The sequence below is a fragment of the Biomphalaria glabrata genome, chromosome 5, assembly GCF_947242115.1.
Source record: "Biomphalaria glabrata chromosome 5, xgBioGlab47.1, whole genome shotgun sequence".
Lineage (NCBI taxonomy): Eukaryota > Metazoa > Mollusca > Gastropoda > Planorbidae > Biomphalaria > Biomphalaria glabrata.
Genome location: NC_074715.1, coordinates 8915300 through 8938560, shown reverse-complemented (window position 1 = coordinate 8938560; position 23261 = coordinate 8915300). Strand labels below are relative to the sequence as shown.

Here is a 23261-nt window from a genome sequence, read left to right as displayed (position 1 = left end):
CAACACAGATTCCCACTGTGATAGTTCCAACTTCCCTGAGTCCAATGCTAATAAAATAGCCTGCCACAATGTTTTATTCAGCTTTTCTATTTGACCATTTCCTTTTGCGTTATAGGGCGTTGTCCTGCTAGTGGCTATGCCCTTAGAATGTAGATATTCTGTAGTTTCTGTGGACATAAATGATGAGCCACGATCAGAGTGGATGTAACTGGGTGTTCCAAAGAGGAAAAATAACTGGTCGAAGCACTTTATTACTGTCTTAGATGTCATATCAGGACAGGGAAAAGCGAATGGAAACCGCGAATATTCGTCAATCATTGTTAACAAGTACTTGTTGCGAGTAGCTGATGGCAAAGGACCTTTAAAGTCAACACTTATTCTTTCAAACGGCTGTGTGGCCTTGATGAGCGTACCTGCAAATTCCTTATAGAATTGCGGTTTAATTCTATTGCAGGTTCTGCATTGTTGAATGGTCTGCCTGACCTCTTCAACCGAGAAGGGTAAGTTCTTTGACCTGACATAATGTAGAAGTCTAGTGACACCTGGATGACACAGGTAGTCATGGTACGTCTTCAGGCTACTTCGTTTCGTCATGGTTGCACAGTGCCCTCTAGACAAGGTGTCTGCTGCTGTGTTGGCGTTCCCAGGTCTATACTGTATATCAAACTTGAAGCTTGCCAGTTCCAATTTCCACCTTTGTATCTTATCGTTTTTAATTTTCTTGTCATGAGTGTCTTTAAATATGTATGAAATAGACCGCTGGTCCGTAATAAGGGTAAAATAATTGCCACACAAATAATGCTTCCATTTGCGTATAGCTTCAATTATTGCAGTTGCTTCTTTCTCTATGGCAGATTGATGCCTTTCACTAGGTGAAAGAGTTCTAGAGAAAAATGCTATAGGTCTTCCATCCTGATTTAAAGTGGCAGCTACTGCGATGTCAGAAGCGTCAGTTTCCACAATTAGAGGATGGTCATACTTTATGGTGAAAATTGCTGCTTTCTGCAATTCTTCTTTCAAGTCTTCCAACGCTGTTTTTACTTCTGTAGGTACAGGAAAAATTAGATTTTTCATTATAGGATACATTTTGTCGGAGAAATTTGGTATCCAGTGAGCATAATATGCCAAGAGTCCTACAATCCTTTTCTGAGACTTCAGATCTTTTGGAGGTGGCAAATCTCGCAGAGCTTGAAATCTATCAGGGTCCGGCTTCAAATGCCCTTTGGATATTTCATATCCAAGCAGCTTTACCTTCTTAGTAGCAAATACACTTTTACTTTCGTTGAAAGTTATTCCGTATTCCAGAGCTACCTTCTGAAAATGCAACAGATTTTTGTTATGGGAGTCTACATCTGTACCACATATTGTTACATTGTCGACATAGGCAAACGTGTCAGACAACTTTTCTTTTTCTATAATAGTGTCTATGGTTTTCTGGAAGCAAGCTACACCGTTAGTGACCCCAAAGGGTATTCTGCAAAACTGGTAGAGTTTACCACAAGCTTCGAAGGCTGTGTATTTCTTTTCGCTCTGTTGGATAGGTATTTGGTGATAAGCACTCTCCAGATCCAATGTGCTAAAGATTTCATACCTGGAAATTTTCTCCACCATTTCATCCACTCTAGGCATGGGGTAAGCGTCCAGGTAAGTAAATCTATTTATAGTTTGGCTATAATCAACGACCATTCGCTTTTTGTGCCTCTCATTGGTCGTGACAAGGACTTGAGCTCTCCAAGGTGATTTGGAAGGTTCAATGATACCGTTTCGTATCAATTTTTCAACTTCAGCTTTAATAAATTGTGTGTCTTGGAAGGAGTAACGACGAGATTTAGTAGCAATAGGTCTGCAATCAGGGGATAAATTTGCAAACAATTGTGGTGCCTCTACCTTCACAGCATTGAGCGAGCAAACATGAAATGCAGGTCGACCACCGTTGAATGGAATTATCAGTTCTTTGTGTAATGCGAGGAAATCTAACCCAAGCACTACATCAGTGCAAAGTTCATCTAGTAACGAAAGTTTGAATTCATTGTAAACTTCCCCTTTGTATTTTAGCGATGCAAGCATGTGGCCTCTTGTGACGCTTGACAGTTGAGATGACGCCATAGAAATTTTGTGCTTTGAACGTGTCACTGACCAATCGTACTCTCTTGGTATGTTTGAAGAAATGTAGCTTTCCCCGCTACCTGTATCAATTAGGGCTTTTAGGTTCACGCCATTTACAGAGATGTGTACTGTTCATTTAGTTAAACCAGGTACCGACGAAGTAGCAATTAGCGATGTTAGATGTGTAGAGTCCTTAATGCAGCTACAATCTTTAGAAGATTGTCTTTTAATCTCGTGACTAGGAGATGTTTTGACTTTTGTTTTGGTTATAGGAGTGTTGCGAGACCTGAAAACCTTCGAAAAATGTCCATTTTTCCCGCACGAATGACACATGCAGTCTTTGGCAGGGCATTTCGCTCTGAGATGCCGACTACCTCCGCAAAAGAAACATTTAGTATTCACTGTTGCGATTGTTTCTGAGTCCACCATTTCTTCGGTTGAGATTGCCGATGACGAAAGAGATGACTCTACCAATTGAGAAGGAATACTAAACGAACTGGATTCTTTTTGGGCCATGTCGAGAGTCTTGGCAATATCTAAAGCCATTTTCAAGTCAAGGGATCTTTTCTCAAGTAGCCTCTGTCTAATTACACTCGAACGCATGCCGCTAACAAAGGCATCACGAATGGCGTCCTCTTCATTTTTGTCAGCACTGACAGCTCGGAACTGACAATCTCTGGCCATCACTCTCAGCTTGTGTACAAATTGATCAAGACTTTGATCGACTTCTTGTTTGCAAGTTGCAAGCAAATGTCTGGCCAATGTTTCATTAGGGGCCTTCACAAATAAATTCTCAAGAATAGATTTTGCTTCTGAGTATTTAGAACAGGTAGAAATATACTGATATAAGGATGGAGACACAAAGTTGCATAGCAGGTCAAACTGTTCGCTTTCACTAGCCCCTACCTTCATTGCGAATCTGTCAAAACAAGAAATCCAATGTTTCCATGTAACTGAAGCATTAGTTGAACTAGGATCAGCATCCAGTCTATTGGGACGCAAAAACTTGTCCATTTAAGAATGGTAATATTGAAATAAATTGTAATATACTAAGTCAATTCATAACCTTAGAAACAAGGCTTTATTTCAATAAAACACGACTGATACACACAATAACACAGTACAGACTGGTCACGATTCACAGACTACGATAATGCGAACACGATTACAAATACTAGCACGATTACAAGCACGGGTAACACACAAGTTCATTTAACGATCACTCCAGTGCGTTTAACATTGGTTGCTCTTCCAGCCTGTAGAAGCTCACCAGGAATGTTGTCAACTCCGGCCGATTTTTCTTTTTTCATAGCTTTTACTGCTGCTGCTTCTACCGAGTTCAATTGACGTGATTTGCATGAACTAAACAGGCCCGCAATAAGACGACGTGGTGAATACGAAGATCACATTCACCTTACATCCTCATCCTGACTCGAATGTCTCTCACAGTTAAGTATCAGCCAATCCCAACCTTTCTATATTTGACTTGTAATCTTCATATTAAGAGAAAAAAAAGTGAAACTAATAAATACAGAAAAACGATTATGGCGCTATCTAGACTTTTTAACTGACCAACATTCTATGTTGTTTAAGTTTGAAAGGGCTCAGTGCTAAAATTCTATCCACAGAGACCGATCTAAGGTGACTTCAACAGAGGTGACTTCAACAGAGGTGACTTCAACAGAGGTGACTTTAACAGAGGTGACTTCAACAGAGGTGACTTCAACAGAGGTGACTTCAACAGAGGTGACTTTAACAGACGTGACTTCAACAGAGGTGATTTCAACAGAGGTGATTTCAACAGAGGTGACTTCAACAGAGGTGACTTCAACAGCCTCTTTTAAATCTTTCTGCCAACGCAGTTAAGTAAAGTATGTAAAGTTCCCCTTTCAGACACTGCGATCTATAATGAAGTTGATGGTAAGGGCGCGGTGGTTGAGTGATAAAGCGCATGACTTCCTAACCTGGGGTCTTGGGTTCGAATCTTAGTAAAGACTGGGATTTTGAATTTAGTAATTTTTAGGGCCCCCCCGAGTCCACCCATTTCTAATGCCATTAATTACCAAATACAACCTGATTTATTTATTTTTAATACAGTCAACGGTCAGCAGAAATGGGGATAAGATATACCCTTGACAAGATTCGGTATTTAAAAGCTCCGTCTATCCATAATTTTTTTTTTAGAAAACAGATTTATTATCGTTTTAAATTTCTCAAAATCTGCACACATTTTTGCGGAATACTATGTTTGTTTTACGTTTCTTGGTGGACGCTATCAAAAGCTAAAAAAAAAAAAACAGCAAAAAAAAAAAAAAAAAAAAAAAAAAACAACTGCTCATCAGTCTTTGTTGGTATTCCAGGCTTTTCTTTTTCAGGACATACATCTTTTTGAAGTACATGATCTGCCTTTTTAGAAAAAGTTGAGAAACATTAGTATCGGTTTAATGTAAAACAGTTTTTTAAGAGAAGCTCTATAATAAGCGCTATTAAAGAAATCATCTTCTATTCAATAAGTATAATTTAAATAATTTTACATTTTATATCTATGTAATAGTTAATGATAAAATTGCATTAACAATTAATATTAAAATATGGAACAACTTAAAAAAGAATAAACAAACTATAGGGATTTTATTCCGGGCGAGTGAGGGACAGCCTGAGAAGTACGCACCGAGTGACACCGACCCTAGTGACGCCACTGTTTTATTTTATTGAATTTTATTATTTAAATGTTGTCTTTTCTTATTGGATATAACTAAGTGACTGTAATATTTAAAAGCTGCACTAAGTGGCTCATTGAGAATACCACTGAGGTCACTGATGCTATCAACCTGTTAGATAAACTTCCGGGTGAAAAGCTATGTAGTTAATTGTACTAAAATATTAATTTTAGATATGATTTTTTTTTAATTTGGAAAAAAACTTCCCTGTTTGCATATGCATAAAACTTTCCAAAGTGTTCAGATTTAGCAACGTTATTGATAAACACCAAAAATGTTTTAGTTCAAATTTGATGTACTCACCATTAGAGAGACAATGACAAATAACTTCTTATTAAGTGTTTGTACCTATTTTTATTTTTGGATACTTTGCACTCACCAAGGCAAGTAGTCATTTGTTATTAAGTGATGAAGTAATCTCCTTTAAAATTAAAGCTTCTCTATCGAAATTACTGTCCCACATTTATGTTCTACAAACAACAATCACGTGACTGTTGCCATTAGAAATCTTTAGCATTAGTGCTATTCCTGTTTTATCAATTCTTTTCATAATAGTTCACCTACTGTCTGGTATAAATAATGGACCTCTTTCGCCAATCGTAAATAGACACATTTAGCCACGTCATAATTTTGATAAAACAATGAAAAATATCATGTGACAGCCTTTATGGATTACATAATTTGTATACAAGATATATAGAATCACGTGTCTAAATGTTATTTGTTTACGATTGGTGAATTAGGTCCACTGGAAAGAAACAAAAAGTCACTAGATCATAAAATATGTTTATTGTAATAACTTAAGGGAGGCAACTCCACTTGTTAGCCATGTTTATTTACATAAGGACATTACTAATACATAAAACCGCGTTTGTCTCTACTGAAGAGGAACATGTGCTCTTCTCTCTAATGTCAACATCTTTCTTAGACTAGTCTCTAACAGTGCGCATCCTCTGCACTATCTTAAATGGCGGTGTGCAGGGCTAGTTAAAACAATAGTGACTACTTTAATAAGTAAGGAGGATTCATAAGAGGAAGACTTAGCTTAAGAAATCTTGTTTTAATAGTGCTTTGGGTAACTCTAATTTGAGGGCTATCAGTAAAAACCAATTGCCTCCCTTTTCCTAATACTATAATATCTAGAGGATAGGACCATTTTTATTTTTACACATTTGGATGTACATCCGACATGCAAATAAGTTTCACCTTACAATATATATGTAAATAATACTTGTAATATAATCGGTACATTACATAATGCATGGAATTGAAAATAAAAGAAAGAATCTTCTTGTCTAGTACGCTCCTGTACAGATGTGGACCGATGTCTGCAATGCCATTGTACGACTGATTGTTCTAAAGGACTGTGCCCAAGTAATGGACACTGCGAAAAGGGATGGTTTGGTCTCGGATGTCAATACAGTGAGTTCTTTTTTTTGTAAGATATCTGTATCTGAACATTCTGGTTATAAATACATTGGATGCAACTGCACACACGTACACGCACACACACAAATGACTTACATCTAAATACACGTAACTGTTATAGCATTTTTTTAAATTTTGAAATATTGTTTGCTACATTTTAGAGTGACTAAAAATATATATTTCTCTTGTTTTACTTATCAGCCTCACTAATATTAGACCTTCTAGTAGGCCTTATTTATTCTGTTCATATGTCGTACCTAATTATCGAATTCGCTAATGGTGATTGTTAGTACTACCAACAGTACTAATTGGATTCACTTTTGGTGCATATTCGGTGACGCGAGCTGTCACAACACCCCTACAATTTTGATGATGAAAGGTGCAGATTTGTCTTGCCAATTTGATTTACTAATGTTGATTTTGTGTCGAATTTATTAATTATAAATTCTGATAGCTTTATTGTCGAAGATAAGCAAATTTCTCTTTTCCTGTGAACTCAAAGATAGCTATGGAGTCAATTACTCGCTTTAGAAAGCCTGTCACATACGAGGCATGGGTAGGTTTGGTGTGCTGGTGATTTGCATACCTCTGTTTACCTTTTCGCTGTGTGTGTGTGTGTGTGTGGGGGGGGGGGTTGTTCTGTGTTCGTTACTGTTGGGTGAGTATTAATGGTCGTATTGATAGTCGTGCTAATGTCAGTTACTGCACTCACTAATGAAGTTTAATTGTCGTTCTAATGATACTTATTGCTTTCTAATATGGTTCAGTCGTTTTAATGGTACTTTTGGTCAGGGGCGGAGTTAGGGTAAGGCACGAGAGGCTGCTATTTCAGGATGTCTAGAAGAGAAAAGTACCCGCAATAGAGATAAACAATATTGACGGGTCAGAATCTTTTATGTTTAGATTCTTGTCGTTACTTTATTTTTCGATTTTATTATAGACCATACTTTAAAATTCATGTTTGGCAATGCTGTTATATCGTTAATTAGTGTCCTCTTGAAGCGAGCTCGTAACATAAGCATGCAGATACGAATTTAAGGAAGTACGTCAAACCACAGTTTTATCCTCAACAAACATAAAAATAGTAAATATTAAATTTTTCTTTTTTTTTAAATATGATATGCATTTAACTATAAGGGTGTCAATTGCTATTATTTAAGTGCCTAATTTTTTGTGATGATTCATGTTTGTGATTATGTTACAATGCAATGCTTTTTTTTTGTTCTTTGGCACAAACAGAAACACTGAAGTAACTGGTCCACCCTGATTTATTTCTTGGTAATGCATTTTATATTTATTATTGATCAAACAGGATCATCACAGGTCGGAGATTATATGAATAATTTGATAATACACTTAAGAAACATATGTGTTCTTTTCTAACTTCTTTAATTCACTTCTTCAGATTGCACATATAAGTAGATTCTCAATTCAATAACACTTGACTTAAATATCTTTGTAAAATTAAAACTTAAAGACACAACAACAACTTCAACTAGTATAACTTCATTAACCCGCAAACATAACACCGTTACTATCAAAAATAGTTACAAGGCGAGGACCCCGACTTATTTACTTTCCCCAATTTATACTATTCTCAATCGTACTTTCCTGAGTCATAGAAACTTCTCCCCTTATTATTTTATTAGCTGTGACCTTCTTTTTCCCCAACCTCTTTTTCTGATCGGATGACTAAAATTAACTTGTTTACTCTGGTCGGTCATCTCTGACTTGACCTCAGCTTCCAGAAACTGGTCAAATTAGGTCACAGTATCGACAGAGATTCTTACTCTACCATTGAAATTATAAATCCACACCGTAAAAGCCTTAAGTATACTGCTACAACAAAACAACTTGAGCTTCCCTATCTTCTCAGTATAAACTTTAAAGATATAAAGCACACAATATTGATTACAACTTATGGACCTGTAACAATTGTAGGGCATGCAACACTTCAAGGACCCACTACAACTCAAGAACTCCAATTCACTCACTTTTCTCCACTTCATACTTTTTTAAATTCGTCTCTTCTAGAACGTTAAAAAATTTTTTTGTTTCTAAATATTTTTTTAAATCTCTTACCTTTTAGAAACAGACGCATGCAACTTTTTTTTTCTGTTGACCTCTTTTTCTGATTAGTTAATTAAAATTAACACGTGTTTACTTTGTGGCGTAGATTTTGACTTGACCTTTTCTAGAAAGAAGTAGAATAAGGTCACCGTTTCAATTCGTACCAATAATTCTAAGTATTAAAAATTTTGTTTTTTTATTCCAACTATCTTATTTTATCTTATCTTATAGTATACAGACGTTACTTCTAAAACGAAGATGAATACGTTCTACTCGTCATACATTCAGTCATGCATATTAACCAATGACATAAATTCACTGGAATCTTATAAGTCACTCTTATGTTGCGTGCATTTAACTACCAAACTAGTAGAGCGTTTAGGTCAAATTGGCATTTAATACTTTAATATTATAGAGATTCATTATTTCACTTTTTATTGTGAAATATTGAGACGTCTTATAATTTTTCACACTCGCTTTTGTAAAAAGCTATGTAGCCTTGTAGCCTATTACGGCGCTTTTAATCTAGAGGCTTAACGCACCATATGTTGAGCATAATGTTTTCAAAGAAATTAGTACCTATTTTACTTTAGTTGGTATTTGATTTACAGACGATCTTGCAACTATTCAGGGGGTCTCAATAACAGCAGGCCAAAAGAGGTCATCTAATTTCCTCAAAGACGAAACTTGTGCTGATTACGTAGCAGACGTCACAGTTTCTTGGAACAGAGAATACATGTTGACCTGGGTCCGACTGGTCATGAGAGAAATTAGTACGTAATTTCTCTATCATTTTTCAAGTCTTAGTGCAGATGTTAATCAATCATATATTTTACTAGCTTTACATGGTGGGCTTTAGGGGCTTAGCTAGGGGATGATATAATAAACCGGGGTCCCACCTCGGCAGGCTAGTGTCTTCATTAAATAACGACTGCCAACATGTTAAACGAACTGTTTAACAACTATATTTAATAGTAACATAGTAATAGTAAATAATGAATGTCAATTTACAAAGTATTTAGAAATGTTAATAATAAGTTCATGAATTAGTAAAGTTTATAAAAAAGTTTCAACCATTCAGACCTTGCGATCTATGGGGCAGATGATGTTAAGGTCATCTGTTTCTATGGCCAACGGTTAACGAGCATGGTGTCGAGTGGTCAGCACAATGACCAACCGCATTTACTTTCCCAAACGAGAGTTGGATGAACTCGGGGTGCCCTAAAATTTTTGGAATTTCAAAATCCCAATCTTTACCGACATTCGAACACAGGACCTCAGCTTCGAAAAAAAAGCGCTTAACCACTCAGCCATCGCGCCCCATCATTTATTAGTGACACACCTCACGCACGTGCTTTTTATTTCGGCTGCACAGCTTAGTAGCTCTAACTAATGCATCAATGAGATGCAAGGCTCTACACTGAGCAAGGCCTATTTGACCTAGATCAATCACTCCAAGGGCGAACCTAATATATATATATTTATATAGCGCGACTTTCATGCTTATAGCATGATTAGAGCGCTATAGTACAATCTCCTTTTTGGACCAGTTGGGGAAGGGGTATCTGGGAGAAGGTTTTTCCGTGATGGCTTTAGGCGCTCAGTAAACACAACTCCTCTAGAGTCGGGTGTCAAACCTCGAGCCCCCTTAGTAGGTAACCAAGCCAAGTGTATTTAGCTTCTCTACCACGCTTCCCATTATAACGCTCAAAACACATAGTTTGTACCATTACTATCCCTTACGTTGATGAAACTTGATATGTTGTTATTTTGGCAGGAACATTTTTATTATTACTATTATTATTATTATTATTGCTTTCTACGCATTGTAACGCTCCCTAATAAATACAAAGTACATTTTCTAGTCCATGAGTTCTTCTATGGAACGAGATTGCTAGAAAAAAGAGACTCTTCTGGAAAAAAAAATATGAGCACTTGTGGATTTGATAGTTAAACGTGCTTATTAGCTGTGCGTACATGGAACTAGTATTTTCTAAGATTTATCTGTCCACCCCTATTGAAGAAATTAGTGGTAAGTCAGTATGCCATTGAGTCGGTCAGTCATAGATTTAGATTGTCAACCATTCAGTTAGTAAGCAAGGGCTTTTGTTTATATATTGTTGTAACTCCAGTGACGGACTGGAAGGGTTAATGTGTGTGCGGCCTACTGATACACACGACTCAGGCCAATCACACAGGTCAACGGGTCAACGGCTGTCGATAGACAAGGGACAGTACTGCTAATAACCGCAAGTATGACCTGTGTTGTGGTCATGTAATCAAGAGCCTTCACGTTCTAGAGACAGTTTGTTAAAAAGGACAGTTGAGTCAGGTAAAGCAAAGCAATAAGGACTGTGTGGTACCTTTGAGTCATCGAGAATGTAGCTGTACGAGCTAGAGAGACTTGTAACGTTAAGTTAGGCAGTTCTATTGTGTTAAAGCATTTGAATTTGATGTAGCTAATTGTGTTGAATTGGCTGTCGATGTAATTGTCATTAAACCGCCACTTTGTTACTTGAAGCTCTTGTTGTCAAGTTCTTGAGTTAGATGTGCTGTGTTGTGTTGCTAAGTAGTATTTGCAGAAGGCCTGATTGAGAAGATCGTAACAATATTAATAGAAATTTTCTTAAATACGAATTTCGTTATAGCGAGCGAAATTACTCTCGTATAGCTGATTTGTCGATCAATTATTTTTTGTTTTTGGTGGCCATATCTTGAAAAAAACGTAGCATAATTACTTTTACTTTGTATGTATACATTTTATTTCTGTTTCTATTCTATTTTATATTTTAGGGAATGATCTCAACATTAGAATTCTGTTCAAAACTAAGGGCTCTCAAGTCTTTAATTTATGCAGTCAACACAGAATACATTATGTGACTAACAAAATTCTAGATGTTTGGTGTCTCGATGGGGTTAATGTCACAGAGATAAAAATAGACGGGAATCTTGCAGGGCTGTGCTCACTTTACATAAGTGGTGGTAAGTGCCTGGATAGGAAAACTATTTATTTTTATTTTTTGGGGTTTTCGGAGTTCGTATTTTCTAACTTTTAGAGTTTAGACCAGCGCTTCTCAAACTGTTGGACTCACCCCTAAGGTGGACTTGTCGTCCTATCAAGGGTGCGCGAGGTTCTAACAAAAGAGAAAAGTTGGTTAATTTTTTAATGCTTTTTTCGATGTGCAAAGTTTTCTTGATCAACATTCTCTACAGCTACACTATACGGTCATGAGTAAAATTAATGTCCACTGCTTTAATGTCTCATTTGATTACATCCACATAGTGAAGACAGGAAAGATCAGTTTTTCTTAAGCCTTATGCGGGTTATAAATAAAGGATGGCTTCCAGTATGCTATAGTTCTCCATCCTCTACGGACAACTCGCGACTGGCTCAAGAAAAACTGGTCGCCCCCACCTCCGTTACATATACGTAATAAAACGGGACTTCAAATCAGTGAACATCAATACTGACCATTGGGGAGACCGCACCAGATGGAGACCAAAAAAAGCTATGGACAGCGAAAGAACATGGGCCTCAGCTCTGGAAGAAAAACGTACAATGCGAAAAATGGCTAGCTTCTCTACCACTAAAGCAAAAGTCACCTGCGACGGGAGTGTCTCTCCAAAATAGGGCTCCACAGCCACAAGAGGAAGTGTGCGAGATGAACCATAGTCGTTCTACGACTGAAGGAGGCCAACAATAACTTCTCCATCCGGTGCACAATACCAAAGCAGCTGTTAAGGCCTCCGTGCGGTGTTGATTCTTGACAATATGTCTAGTGTAGATCTGACTGGAAGTAACGCTGAACTCAACTAATTCAGTAACACCGGCGAAAGGCCGAAACAATCAAATATGTAGTCAACGCTGATGTTGTTCTATAAAGATATTTAATAATCAAGAAGGGAATCGTCCGATGTCAGCTATGTCCGTAAATCCGTATCTATTCTATTGTACTCAAGTCTACTACTCTACAAGAAGCGTCTTCCTTTTTGCGTCGCTTAGAGCGTTCTTGTTTTTTAAAGATCTGTCACGTCACTTGTCGCTAAGTAAAACTTTCCCCTTATTCCCGAAACAAATAACTAATTCCTAATCATGTCATAACACAGCACATGGGGTGTTGCCGGTGTACTGTAAGAATGCTGGGATGACACGTTTGACCAAGTATATCAGTGTAACACTCTTTCTTTTCATGTGATTTTCAAAATTTATGGCAAGCAGCGAAAGGGAAAATAAATTTAGTTTTTTCTTTTTTCTTTAGGTAGCTCGTGACTCTTTGAGCCTGCTCAAAACACACGCATTAAAGACATCCATTTTGGTCACTGTAATGATCTCTATGTTTTCCAAAGACTCTTGTTTGAGTCGAGCAAAGGTCGACGATGCCTTCACTATGTGTTAATTTTTTTTCATCTCTTCTAAAAGGGACAGGTCGTATTAAAATATAGATCCCATGTATCTCTGATAAAGTCCAGTAGGGAATCGGCGCTGTAGCGCTATTATCCCGATTGACTATAGTCAAAACGGGAGGTTCCAGCATTGTCTGAGAGTTAAACCATACTATTGACTATGATACTACCCGGACTGGCTGTGACATTTACATAACGCACAACCAACGGAAAAAGAACCAGCTCGCCATTAGTGCCCGAAGGCTCAGCAGCCTACGGAAAATTTTGTCATATTCCTATACTGTTACCATGTAGAGACCGCTACTTCAGCGTTCAACTTTGTTAGTCCCATCTGAGGAACGGCATGGCGGACTTTAGGACTGGGGTGCGGGCTACTTGTTCCCTCCACACCCCAAGTGGGATTTAAAAAAAAAAAGCTCATCCAGGGAATACCGCAAGGGCATGTTATTTCTCGTTCTTGGCCTATCTAGTTCCACTAATAGACTTTTCCATTGGAGGTGACGGGAGCTGAAATCATCCAGGATCCAATGTATCAGAATTCATGCATGGCTTCTAGCTTATATTCATCAATGACAATGGCTTGTGGTGTGTCCACATCATGTTTGTTTCCTTCCATTTAATAGTTAGCCCATACTCATTTACAGGCCTGAGAGAAGCGTCACATTAGCGACTGAAGCTCATCCTGTTTGTTTGCCATAACTATTGCGTCGTCCGCGAATTTCGTTTTGGTAATGGTAAAAAGTTTGCTACCAAATCTGAAGTAAAGAATATACAGTTTCTGGTACCCATGAAACTCCCGCGAAAGTACTTACAAGAACTTCTCATTCAGGTCATAATTTGCTTAGATGTATGTCCTCTGGAGAGGAATCCGCGCAAATTTTTGAGCTGATTGTACTAAAACTGGTTCTTGACGTCTTTAAAATTGCTTTTATAAATCCCACAATCAAGGAATCCTAATAGGTCTTGTACTTTTAACCATTTCTAAAAAAATAGTTTCGCATTTCAACAAAGGAAAATGACAAAATATGTTTTTCTTTTTTTTTACTTGCCTGGAGAAATGTAATTTTTTTTTATTCCAAAAGATTTAACATGCATTTACATTTCATATACAAACAACCTATTTAGATAATTGCTTTATAAAAAACATGAAATCTGCCTTCCACTCTTCATTAAGAATATTAGTAACAAAGTCACAGTCAATGTCCTTTAAGGAACATACACACTTTTTCCTCAAGATTTAATATTCTTCTAATTGCCTTGCCCATGACAAGCCAGCGGATAAATAGGAATATTTTGTTTCTAAATCAAGTACTTTTCGAAACTGCCTGTGATTATGACCCCCTATCTCTGATAAATTTAATCGCTTCTTTATTATAATCTATAATATATGGTATTTTATGCAGCTTTGTGCAAACTTTCCTAGATCGAGCTCCATCAGTTATTAAACCTGACATCTTGTTCCAAGAATATCCAAAGTAATGCACCACTCTTCATAGCACTGAATAAATACAGGCCCAAGATTGTGTCTTAGATTGAGTGTATTATAGTATTACCAACTAGTCGACCGGCGGCGTAGCATACGATGCTATTTTGCAGGGCCAACCTTAGGCCACTGCAACTTAAGCGACCGCAGTGGGCCCAGGATTTTTATAGGACCCGCGCTAATTTTACGTGTATAAATTATAAAATTAAACTATTTTATAACTTATAACATTTCCCGCGGCCTCCTGTCGATTTAACAGGAGGTCCTGGAAGTCTCCTGAAATTGCAAAATATACGAAAAAGTCCTGGAACTATCTGGAAATTACTAAAATCTTTTGAAAACTCGTACCAATCTCCTGAAATATACAGACGAAAATTGTCTTTTTTTTTTTTCACTCTTAAATTACCTAGGATAACTCCCTCCGTCCGAGTTGCAAAAATAAAAGAGTGATCTTTCCAATGTGTCCAAACTCTTGAGCGTGCTCTGTCGCTTCGATAGTTATTACAGAGTAGATTACTCCCCCCCCCTTTTTTTTTTAACGTGAGGTAGAAATAAAACAAAAAAGAGTAATATTGCAACGGTCCTGCCCTGCTATGATGTGACAACGTGTTCTCCCCCCCCCCCCCCTTCCCCTCTTGTTTTCTCGTGGACAATCCGCAGAGTGATCTTTCCTTTACTCCTTACTACTCGTTTTAACTGTTCAGGGAAGAAGAGAATTATATATATAGAAGAATAGATAAGAATAAACTTCGTTGACTTGAAACTTTATAATGAGACAGTTTCAATAATTTATATTGATGTTATTCTAAATATGTTTGCATTTTTAAATGTATAAACTGTGGGCACACCGCGGGTCGCATAATACACTTCGTAATTTTCCCACCCCTCCTGCAATAGTTGATAAAAGCGAAGAATATATGAAAGCTATCCATATATAATTAATTTCATGATTATTCATCATATATTTTAGCACTTTAGCTTCAAACTTTATTTAAATTTAATCCAATGGAGAAACACATAATAATAAATGCCCACATGTTTATATTTGAAAACAAAACAAGCAGATTACTGCAAACATTCTATCATAGTTTTAATACAAACCCAAAAGTAATTAAAATAATAATGTGGCCATTCCTAATACAATGCAAATAATTGAACATTTCTTTCAATAGGTCGCAATTTCGCTTACAAGCAGAATGCTGTATTGAGCTCTAATTATGAAAATAACTATGGAGGTGACAAGGCAGTGGATGGTAATAGAAATGCAGACTTTAATGGAAATAGCTGTGCTCACAGTGGAATACATGAAAACTATCCAACACTCACCCTCACATTAAATCAGTCTGTTGTAATCACTAGAGTAGTTCTTTATAACAGAAGTAAGGTTGAGTATCCATGTCTTTTAATCAATAATCTTTTCTCTGCAGTTGAAGTTTTTAATTTAGGAACAAAGTGAAAAGTGTAACAATTGAAAATATTTACTACGAATATATTTCTAGTTAATACTCTTTACATAGCATTGCTCTAAACAATATTGCGAAAAGTGTCGGAGCAAGCACACAGCCCTGCTTCACAATAGTATCTACAGAGAAGTGAGCTGATAAGTCGCCGTTGTATCTAATTTGACTTTTTAAAGGAGGAAGTCGTAACAGCGGTGCCCACCCCTCCCATTAGCGCTATAAAGATCAACTCAGTCTCCGTTACTCCCTTACTGGCATAGATGAAAGTAACTGCCAGCAGATGACCTCTGAAAGTGACAGTTGGAAGCTCTCACAAAGGTTTTTAGACACAATATTTGAGACCCAAAGGAAACCTCTCATTAAAGACAGGCGCAGATAACGGACAATGACTTTGTCTACACGATATACTCGCAGGACAACAAAAACCTGGGTTTACGTAGTCATGTGTGACAAAGCACTTATCATTAATCTTCGGAATCGAAGACATTGCCATTACTATAATTATAATTATTATTAGTAGTGTTTTATATGGTTGATAAAAGTTTTTTTTCAATAAACATGTTTTTTTTTTCAAACTTGTATAAAGTGTACGTATTTTAAAATTTCTTTACGATTTTTTAGTTCACTTTTCCAATTATGTAATCGATATTACGATTCTGTCAAGATCCACTTAGTTATACTACATACCAAACATGTATACATTTTTGTTTTTGCTATGCCGATATTTTAAATTATCTTAACATTTGAATGTTCAAAATCTTGTTTTTTTTATCTTCTGACAAAAGAGAAGCACGCGGAGAGGCTGCTGAACTTCATACTACAAATGTTTAAGAAGAATGACATTTCTTGGTTTTCCTATCAGGATCCTTTGAAAACCCCTTTGTCTATTTATACCATTTTAATCCCAATAAAAGAAAAAACGGAGAAAATGTCAATCGCAGCTACATATATTGATAAAGATTATGACGACAAACCGATTCTCACACTATGTGAAGTGGAGGCCTACGGAGGTAAAGACTTACTTAATCTTAATGATGTGAAATGGTTAGAATTTACTTGATCTTAGACTTTGAGCACTATGAAAGCACCTCTATGTCAACATTTTGCACTAAAAGCGTTTATTGATCAGATAGAGCTGTAATCATTGTAACAAATGTAAAAAAGACGAAACCTCCATTATTCAATTGAAATTATATGTAACCGACATTATATTGAAGTGAAAATAAAAGTTTACATAATTTATTAGTAAACATAAAACAACTTTAAATTTAATAATTAACTCAGTAAGCGGTAAATTACGGCTAACTACGCCAAAAATCAGTGGCGTCACTAGGGTCGGTGTCACCCGGTGCAGTAAGCTCAAGATGTCAACTCCCCACCTTCTAAGGAAATAATAATTCCTCCCTAAGAAACCAAACAACTATTTTTTTTTTTCGTATTATTAGGATGATAAATTAAACTGTAAGCTAATAAATTGATTGGTTACACCTGAAAAGGAGGCGCGGTAACTGAGCGGTTAAGCACTTGGCTTGCGATCCAAGGGTCCCGAGTTCAAATCCTGTTGAAGACTGGGATTTTTACTTTCGGGATCTATGGGCTCCTCTGAGTTCACCCAGCTCTAATGGGTACCTGACTGAGGTGACACGGCTACTATGTATGGTCAACCGTGACACAAGGTCAAGTTGGAGACCTGGAAGTTAGGGGACTTGCGGAAGTGACGAGTGTGTTGAAAATATGCAGAAGGAAAACATCTAGTGGAGTTGGTTATCTGTAGATAATATTAGCCTTGTAAATATGTTATGTTTGAATGCTTTACAATAAAAGGCAGTTTATACTTAAAGTGACTTGTTTCTTCACAAAGTAAAGGTGGTTAGTCATTGAGGTGGCCGCATGACACCCTCGTTAACCGTAGGCCACAGAAACAGATGAATTGTGTAATTATTTTTTGTTATTGTGAATCGTCTGCTAATCAATGAGTTAAGTTATGAATTGCAATGTCTGTTGCGCTACTCTCGGTATCGTCATGGCGAGAAGCTGTGAAGAAGAAGAGTGGCCAGGGCAAAAGAGCGCCGAACCAACAAAAAGCTGAGAGAAGAAGCTGGCTTTCTGCAACTGACCTAACCCACCCATGCCACATATGCGGTCGGCTTTTATAGCGAGGATTGGACTTTACAGTTATCTTCGAGTCCTATGGAAATGAGAAATGTGCTCATCTTCGACCACGAAGGAGGAGCTATATAGTAGACATCCGCGACAATAGAAGTGCAACAATTCAAGGGAAAACATGTTTAGTTAGTACACAGCAGACTCTTCAATAAACACCAGAAGAGGTGTTACAGTGCTGCATGTCAAATTGAAAAGCAAGAGCCGTCTTTCAAAAAGTACGGCCTATCTAAACAAGCAAATCAATTAGCCCGGAGATTAAAATCCACTTACTCAATACAATCACAGTGCCAACGCCGCCTACACTTCGAGACTTAAAAGGTTTAAAAGAGGCGGAGCAATTATGTTTGAGAAGGATCCTACGAATAAGACTAAGACTAAGACTGCTTCATTGATCATTATGGAAATTTGTTGTGATTACAAGGAATCTTTTCTCATATAAAGACAACACAACAGAAACATACACATAAATAGAACAGACACAACATTCAGCGACTACACACAGGCATCTTGATCCTTTTGATGTTTCCTGATCAACGAGTGGCGTTGATATAGTCTGAGTGAGTGAGGTACGAACGAATTTTTGTACCGCTTTGTTCTTGTTTTGATTGACAGTAGTCGCCCACTTCGCGACGACCTGACGTAGTTCTGGTGGAGCGGATGGCCGTCGTCTTCCAAGATTTTTTCGATTTTCCTTAGACACGTTTGTTCAAAAAGTTCCTTTAAATGTGGTAATGTTGTTATTGTAATTTTAGATGCCCTTTTTATGATGGTTTCTACACTGCGAAACAGGTTAGATGAAGCGTTGCCTTGCCAACAAGTTATTCCGTATGTTAGCAGATTTTGTATAGTCGCGCAGTAAAAAGTATTTAGGATCTTCTTATTTAGTTTAAAGCTATTGAGTTTGTATAGAAAAAAAAGTCGCTGGGCTGTTTTCTTTGTCAGAGTTCCAAGATGGTCTTCCCATGAGAGATTGTTATTAATGACAACGCCTAGATATTTATATGCCTTTACTTGTTCTATAGATGTAGTGTTTATTTGCAGTTCACGTATAGTTTGTTTTTTCTTTCTAAAATCTATTATAAGTTCTTTAGTTTTTGTTACATTCAGTTCCAGAAAGTTGTCGGTGCACCAGTTTGTAAACTCTACTATCGAGCTTCGATACTGAGTTTCGTCTTCTGAAAAAAAGAGCGACTATGGCAGTATCATCACCAAATTTAATAAGTTTAACTGAGTCATAGATGCTTCTTATGTCATTTGTGTAAAGATTGTACAGTACAGGAGAAAGTACACAAGCTTGTGGAGCACCCGTATATAGTCCTCGAGTTGACGATTTGGTATTGTTGACTTTAACATACTGGGGCCGTTGGGTTAAAAGGTTTAGAACACATGCTTGTACGAAGGGGCAGACATTTAAGTTACTCAGTTTGTTTATCACTAGATTTGGCTGTATGGTATTGAAAGCCGAGGAGAAATCTTCGAAGAGGACTCGTGCATATGTTATGGCTGTATCGAGATGCTTATAAAGCTGGTCCAAAAGCAATAGAATTGCATCCTCAGTTCCCCTAGCTGCTTTATATATGAAAATTGGTGAGGGTCTAGGCTGTTATTGACTTTTGCTTCATGTTGTTTAAGCATATATTTTTCAAAAAATTTCATAACTATAGAACGTCGATTGACATTTGTGAGACACACATCATTAGACTAAACGAAACTCGTTTATCAGTCAGCCTTAACATGAAAGTCAAACAGAGAAACGATAAAACATGACCGTCCACGTTTAATCATGGCGTCACACCTTTTTAGAAGGAAAGTGGCTGTGAAAGTCGCCTAAGACTGTATTCTATGGAGCGTCTTTTTCTACATTTCTGAGTCTCAGAAACTCTTTCTTCTGGCGTCTACAACGTATTATTTTTCTCATAATTGGAAGATTACAAGTCGAATAGAATTAAATTAAGAAAGTTTGGGACATGTTGATACTAAACTGGGAGACATTCAAGGTAGTAATTTTTATTTTTATTTTTAAAAGTTGCATATTGGAAAAGTGCATTTTTTCTGATGGGTGTCACCAGATGCGGCCCGCCCCCCCCCTTTTTCCGCACCCCCATCGTGACGTCACTGCCAAGAATAATTTTAAAACTCGATCCTCAATAACAAGAGGTATAGACGTCTGGAGAAAAGATGTCCCTTAAGCCATCTGGTCGACCACTAGGAAGGTCTCTAATGACAGCCCTACTTCATGCATGTGGAACATAGACTGGTCAGAGAGATAAATCTGTCTGTGGAGCTGACTACTCTTTGCTCGTCCGGTTCTTTCCCCCTGAACAAGGCGACGGTGCGGAAGTTCCTACTTGACAAGGGTGGTGACAAGACAAAGTGACCAAAACCCGTTATTACCAGCAGCTAGAGAAGCTCTCACATCGTATCAGGCATGAGTGACCACTATCCACAAAGAAGAATCTGTGCAGATGCTCGGGGGCTCTGTGAGAGCTGGTTATGGAATGGTGGTTCACATCTCTGGCTTTCCCGATATTGACGAGCTCTTGAGCCCTTACCACGGAACAAAGCAGATTGGAGCCAGATTTGGAAGCAACGCTCAAAGCGTTGGAACGGGTGGAAGATAGTATTTTTATTTGCACTGCTCCAGCTGAGGGCGTTTTCATATTTCCGGATTGAATCTCCACCCTAAGCCTTCAAATGCAGAGTGCAGAGCTTGGCAAGGTGGAAGAGTTTCTCACGTTCATGGAACGTCTTCTACTACATGATGTATTTCGGTCTAGTAGTCTAGTCGGTCACGACAGAGCCGCCATTTTAGCTAAACTGCGGTCAGATAGGAACTTGTAAAGTGATGCACCATAAACTTATGATATTGTACGATCCCTAGTCGATAACCGATAGTTGACACATTGGTATGATAGCTGGGGCGCTTCGGACAATGGATGTGAGCTATTTAGGCAGATGAGTAGACTATACCGAAAGGACGCGTGGTGTTATAAGTAAAAAAAAAAAAAATAAAATAAAAGGCGGTCCATTATGTTATTTACAGAAAAGAAAAACGAACAAAATACATACGAAAAAAAAAATTTAAAAAAAAGCTTATATTAAGTGTAGATGTATTTTGGATCAGTTAGGATTACTTTGTGTCTAGTAATTAAATTCGTAATATATCTAAACAAATGTTTCCCAAACAGTGTTTCGAGGAACCTTAGTTTTCCGCAAGGCCTGAATAGCTGTTCAAAGAGCTACTCTAATAATTAACTAGTAGGCCATAAACGTGAATTAATCTCACAAAAAATAAGCAAAGTGTTCCGCTAAATATATTTTAGTCCGTTACCTGTTGTTATATCATTATTGACTTTCTTAAGCAATACATTTCAATACAATAAGCGTAACAATTGTATATGCTTTTGCTTAAATAAGAAGGTGTAATATTTTCAATACAAATATATAACAATGATAACAAAACCAAACAAACAAAATGAAACTATGATACCAATATTTTAATTCTTGTTCGCAGAATGTCCCAGAGGCTATTGGGGACTAATGTGTACAGACCCATGTCCTCCAGAATGTAGATTAAATTGTCATATCGAGAATGGGCAATGCAATACAATTTGCTTCGGCTACAGTGACCCACCTTTATGTCGGGCAGGTAAAAGAAAAATATTTATTTAATAACTATATGCTTCATGGAGCTAGACTTAGAGCTAAAAATAGTATCCACTATTTGAAAACTAATTTTTGAAAAAAAAAATCACATTATTGTCTTCATTTTTGTACCAAAAGAATGCGCTCGTGGTCAGTGGGGCATCAACTGTACACAAAGGTGCTCCAATGGATGCTATAAATCTTCCTGCAATCGTATTTCTGGGATCTGTGACCAAGGCTGTCTCGGCTACAGTGACCCTCCTACATGCAGGTCTAGTAAGTAACAAAACCATTTTATTCATTAAAAAACAACATTTCCGATATAATTACTTTACAGTAAATTATTGGATAAGCAAAACATATATACAACTGTTACTACATTTTATGAAATATGTATCATTTTCAGATTAATATAAAAAAGTGGCATTAACTACAAAATAAAAATAAATAAAGAGTTTTTTTTTTCCTTTGTTTCTCATTCTATATTCTCATATGTCATCAGAATGCTTACGTGGACGATGGGGAATCAATTGTTTACAAACATGTTCTCAGGGATGTCTGAATTCGTCTTGCAATGCTTCGACTGGACACTGTGACAAAGGTTGTCTCGGCTACAGTAATCCCCCTTTATGCAACTTGAGTATGATTTTCTTCCAATTGTTTTGTTTCTTATTGGTGTTTATGTCACATCATTTTTATAAAACAGACTTTGAACTTAACAATACATGTATATGGTATATATAGGTAATGATAATTACTAAAAGTTTAAGAAAATACTATTACTACATACAACAAATAACATGTGCTTGTAATTGATTATATTCTAAAGAATGCTCGAGTGGCGACTGGGGTGTTAACTGTAGTCAAACCTGCTCTGAAAGATGTTATAACTCTTCCTGCAATCGTACTAACGGAGTCTGTGACCAAGGCTGCCTCGGCTACAACGATCCTCCTAAATGCAAGTCGAGTGAGTAACGGCACTAGTTGACACATTTAAGAGGAAGAGGACCACTACTGAAAAGCAAAATATCAATATTTAAATTTAAAAAGATTTTTTTTTTTAAATTTCATTATTTGAAAGTTTATCCATTTATCTACAAGTTTTGAATATTTAAATATGTTATTTTTAAGCTTTAAATATTGTTTCTAGTCATTTCTCTAGAGCATGTTAATTTTTTTTTTCATTAAATCCCGAATACCTTAAATAGCTTCGACTAGTCATATTCGAAATAGGCATATTTCGGTATAATGACACTATCCTAAGTATCTCCGAAGTATAAAAAAAAATATTGTTTCGGCTTTGAACAGAAACCTGTTGTCACCTAAAGTGTAAAATATATTTATTTATAATAATAAGGCTTGTCTTCGAGTCCGAAGATTAGTTAGGAATGCAGTATTTCCCGTGGCTGCGCTGCCCCAGCTGTGACCTACATATTTAGCCATAACCAGGGCAAGCATAATCATTGTCCTCTAGTGGTCGTTTAGATTTTCTTTTCGCCGTCTGTGTTTGTCCTCGGCAGCAGATTTTCTTTTGGTCTCAAATGTGTATCCCGCGACCTTCGTGAGTGACCTCCAGCTGTCTCGTTCTGAGGCCGCAATCAACCAGGTATTCTCTTATTTATTTATAGTATCTTATTATTTTCGATCAAATGATTGGTTGGCGTTGGGGTTCTGCCCTTATCGATATTAAGTTGAACATACACAAACATGTTGGTCTACGTTCCATTGATGATAAAGTTTTCAATTCTCTACATTTTAAATTAGTTTAAAAAAAAAAGT

General features: G+C 37.0%; 1 protein-coding gene across 1 annotated transcript in view; it reads left to right on the top strand.

Moving 5' to 3' along the window:
* Positions 1–3751: 3751 nt before the first annotated feature.
* LOC106070729 (receptor-type tyrosine-protein phosphatase T-like) overlaps positions 3752–23261 on the top strand; it is a 53049-nt gene continuing 33539 nt past the window's right edge. Inside the window, exons 1-10 of the mRNA XM_056028584.1 lie at positions 3752–3912; positions 6126–6248; positions 8936–9097; positions 11118–11306; positions 15384–15590; positions 16457–16681; positions 21352–21486; positions 21621–21758; positions 21985–22122; positions 22312–22449. Of these exons, the coding sequence (XP_055884559.1) occupies positions 9061–9097; positions 11118–11306; positions 15384–15590; positions 16457–16681; positions 21352–21486; positions 21621–21758; positions 21985–22122; positions 22312–22449 (1207 nt within the window). The 5' untranslated portion in view covers positions 3752–3912; positions 6126–6248; positions 8936–9060. The remainder of the gene's footprint in view (positions 3913–6125; positions 6249–8935; positions 9098–11117; positions 11307–15383; positions 15591–16456; positions 16682–21351; positions 21487–21620; positions 21759–21984; positions 22123–22311; positions 22450–23261) is intronic.